Source organism: Elephantulus edwardii, unplaced genomic scaffold (assembly GCF_000299155.1).
Source record: "Elephantulus edwardii isolate Elephantulus edwardi_28Jun2011 unplaced genomic scaffold, EleEdw1.0 scaffold00128, whole genome shotgun sequence".
Classification (NCBI taxonomy): Eukaryota; Metazoa; Chordata; class Mammalia; order Macroscelidea; family Macroscelididae; genus Elephantulus; species Elephantulus edwardii.
The window spans coordinates 2092648-2093574 of NW_006399878.1; the positions used below are offsets into that span (position 1 = coordinate 2092648).

The window sequence follows — 927 nt, forward strand, 5'->3', positions numbered from 1 at the left end:
ACCTTAATTCTGGATTCCTGTGCTAACCATAATACTCAATCATATATCACTTCTAATCTGTTCTTTCCCTCATCTGTTTCAATACAATATACATAATTTAAGGGATGTTCTTATTCTCCGATGATTCTGTGTCTTCTGTTTTTCCTCCACTAGGTGTCACGCTTCAAACTTAAATGGTCTCTACTACCAAGGCTCCTACACTGCAAACACGGATAACGGCGTCGTCTGGTATACCTGGCATGGATGGTGGTATTCCTTGAAATCTGTCGTCATGAAAATTAGGCCAACTGATTTCTTTCCAAATATTGTTTAATTGTCCGCAATGCACAGTCATTTAGGTCATTGCTTAAAATATCTGCAAAGCCATGATTCTGAACATACATATGTATGGTAAAGGCAATTGTTTTTTGTACTATTTTTCGCACCTGTCTTTATTACATAATGCACTTTCAGTACAGCAAATAAGATCTATTTACCGAATAAGCATATATAATATTGATATTTATTCAATTCCTGTGTGTAGAACTATGATAAGAACTTCTGTTGAGGAAAAAATTAAAAGGTATTCATTATATTCCTAGGGAGCTCTGGTGGCCGAGTGATAAGAAGCTGCACTGCAATCCCGAAGGCAGGCGGTTTGAGGCCACACCAGCTGCTTGCTCTGTGGGAGAAAGATGGGCAATCTCCTCCCATGCGATTAACTGCTTCTGAAAACCCAGCAGAGGGTCAGCTATGGGTCGGTTCCGACTCTACGGAACATAACAACACTGTATTCCATGACATGGGATATAACAAACTATACACGTATAAATCAAATATGTATTCAGTCAACAAAAACACTTTGACAACAAGTTACAGGTTGGTGAATCAACTGTTTAGTTAGTAAATATTATTAATTTAGAGCTAAACTTACGTCTCTGGCTATAA

At 37.9% G+C, this 927-nt stretch overlaps 1 protein-coding gene across 1 annotated transcript in view; it reads left to right on the top strand.

The window, feature by feature from the left end:
* Nucleotides 1–313, top strand: part of FGL1 (fibrinogen-like 1) — a 36440-nt gene extending 36127 nt beyond the window's left edge. The window contains exon 7 of the mRNA XM_006893548.1: nucleotides 154–313. Coding sequence (XP_006893610.1) covers nucleotides 154–313 — 160 coding nt within the window. The remainder of the gene's footprint in view (nucleotides 1–153) is intronic.
* Nucleotides 314–927: the final 614 nt, after the last annotated feature.